General features: G+C 42.8%; 1 protein-coding gene across 1 annotated transcript; it reads left to right on the forward strand.

Annotated features, from left to right (window-relative positions):
- Nucleotides 1-413: 413 nt before the first annotated feature.
- Nucleotides 414-698, forward strand: PHALS_00003 (uncharacterized protein; the record flags this gene model as incomplete). The annotated part of the gene is made up of 2 exons (XM_024730323.1): nt 414-526; nt 614-698. 2 exons carry the CDS (start codon nt 414-416, stop codon nt 696-698), a joined length of 198 nt encoding a protein of 65 aa, XP_024580612.1.
- Between the last annotated feature and the right edge of the window lie 144 nt (nt 699-842).

Genomic DNA, 842 nt, shown 5'->3' on the forward strand with positions numbered 1-842 from the left:
AATTGATTGTGTTCAAGTCAAGTACAAGTTGGAAGTCAAGTGGTGCAAATAAGATCGTAACCAGTGCTAGTGTTGAGCCAGAAACGGAATATAACAAAGTGCTGAGTAAAGTACGGTTTTATACCAAAGCTGGCGAGTTACGAAATTTTTACGTGCGTCCGACTGAATACTTGATAGTGTTTGTGAATTTTGCCAGAGCAGCCAATGCGCTACAGAAAAAGTGGACCTAGCACTGTCTCTGCATTGAGAAGGACAAAAGGTGTAACATCTGAAATTGGCATTGATTTATTGAAGAGCAAACGAGAAGAGTAGTCCCAACATGTTTAATTTAGACAGATTTTACTGTATAAGGGCTTAAGGCCATTCTAGCAACTAGATTTTCACCAATCCATATGTTGTGATCCCCATCACTGATGCATACTACGAAACAAGTTGCAGAACAGCAGGATGAACCTTTGGCGCATATGATGGGCTCGCAACGCAATTGGAAGGTCATGCGAAAAAGCAACCCCGATAATCTGTGCATGTGATTGAATCAGCTACTTTCTTTAACGACCGCAAGACTATTGAACATTTTGCAATCAACGCAATTTAATTTACGTTTTCGCGTCAGAAAAGAAGTCATGAAGCATATCGGGGCAGAATTTTGCGTTGACAATGAAGCTGATGGAGTACTGCTACCACATCGAGGATATTGAAGGCATCAGCAATGAGGTCTGACAACGGAGTAAATTTGCGAGCGATAGGGCCGAGAAAATGTGGTAGAGGATAGGAAGTTAGGCCTTCTGTAACGGGGTTACATGAGAGTGACCCGTCACTCTCCCAAGGGAGCTGTGGTGTGG

The sequence above is a fragment of the Plasmopara halstedii genome, assembly GCF_900000015.1.
Source record: "Plasmopara halstedii genome assembly, contig: Scaffold_1017, whole genome shotgun sequence".
Taxonomy (NCBI): domain Eukaryota; phylum Oomycota; class Peronosporomycetes; order Peronosporales; family Peronosporaceae; genus Plasmopara; species Plasmopara halstedii.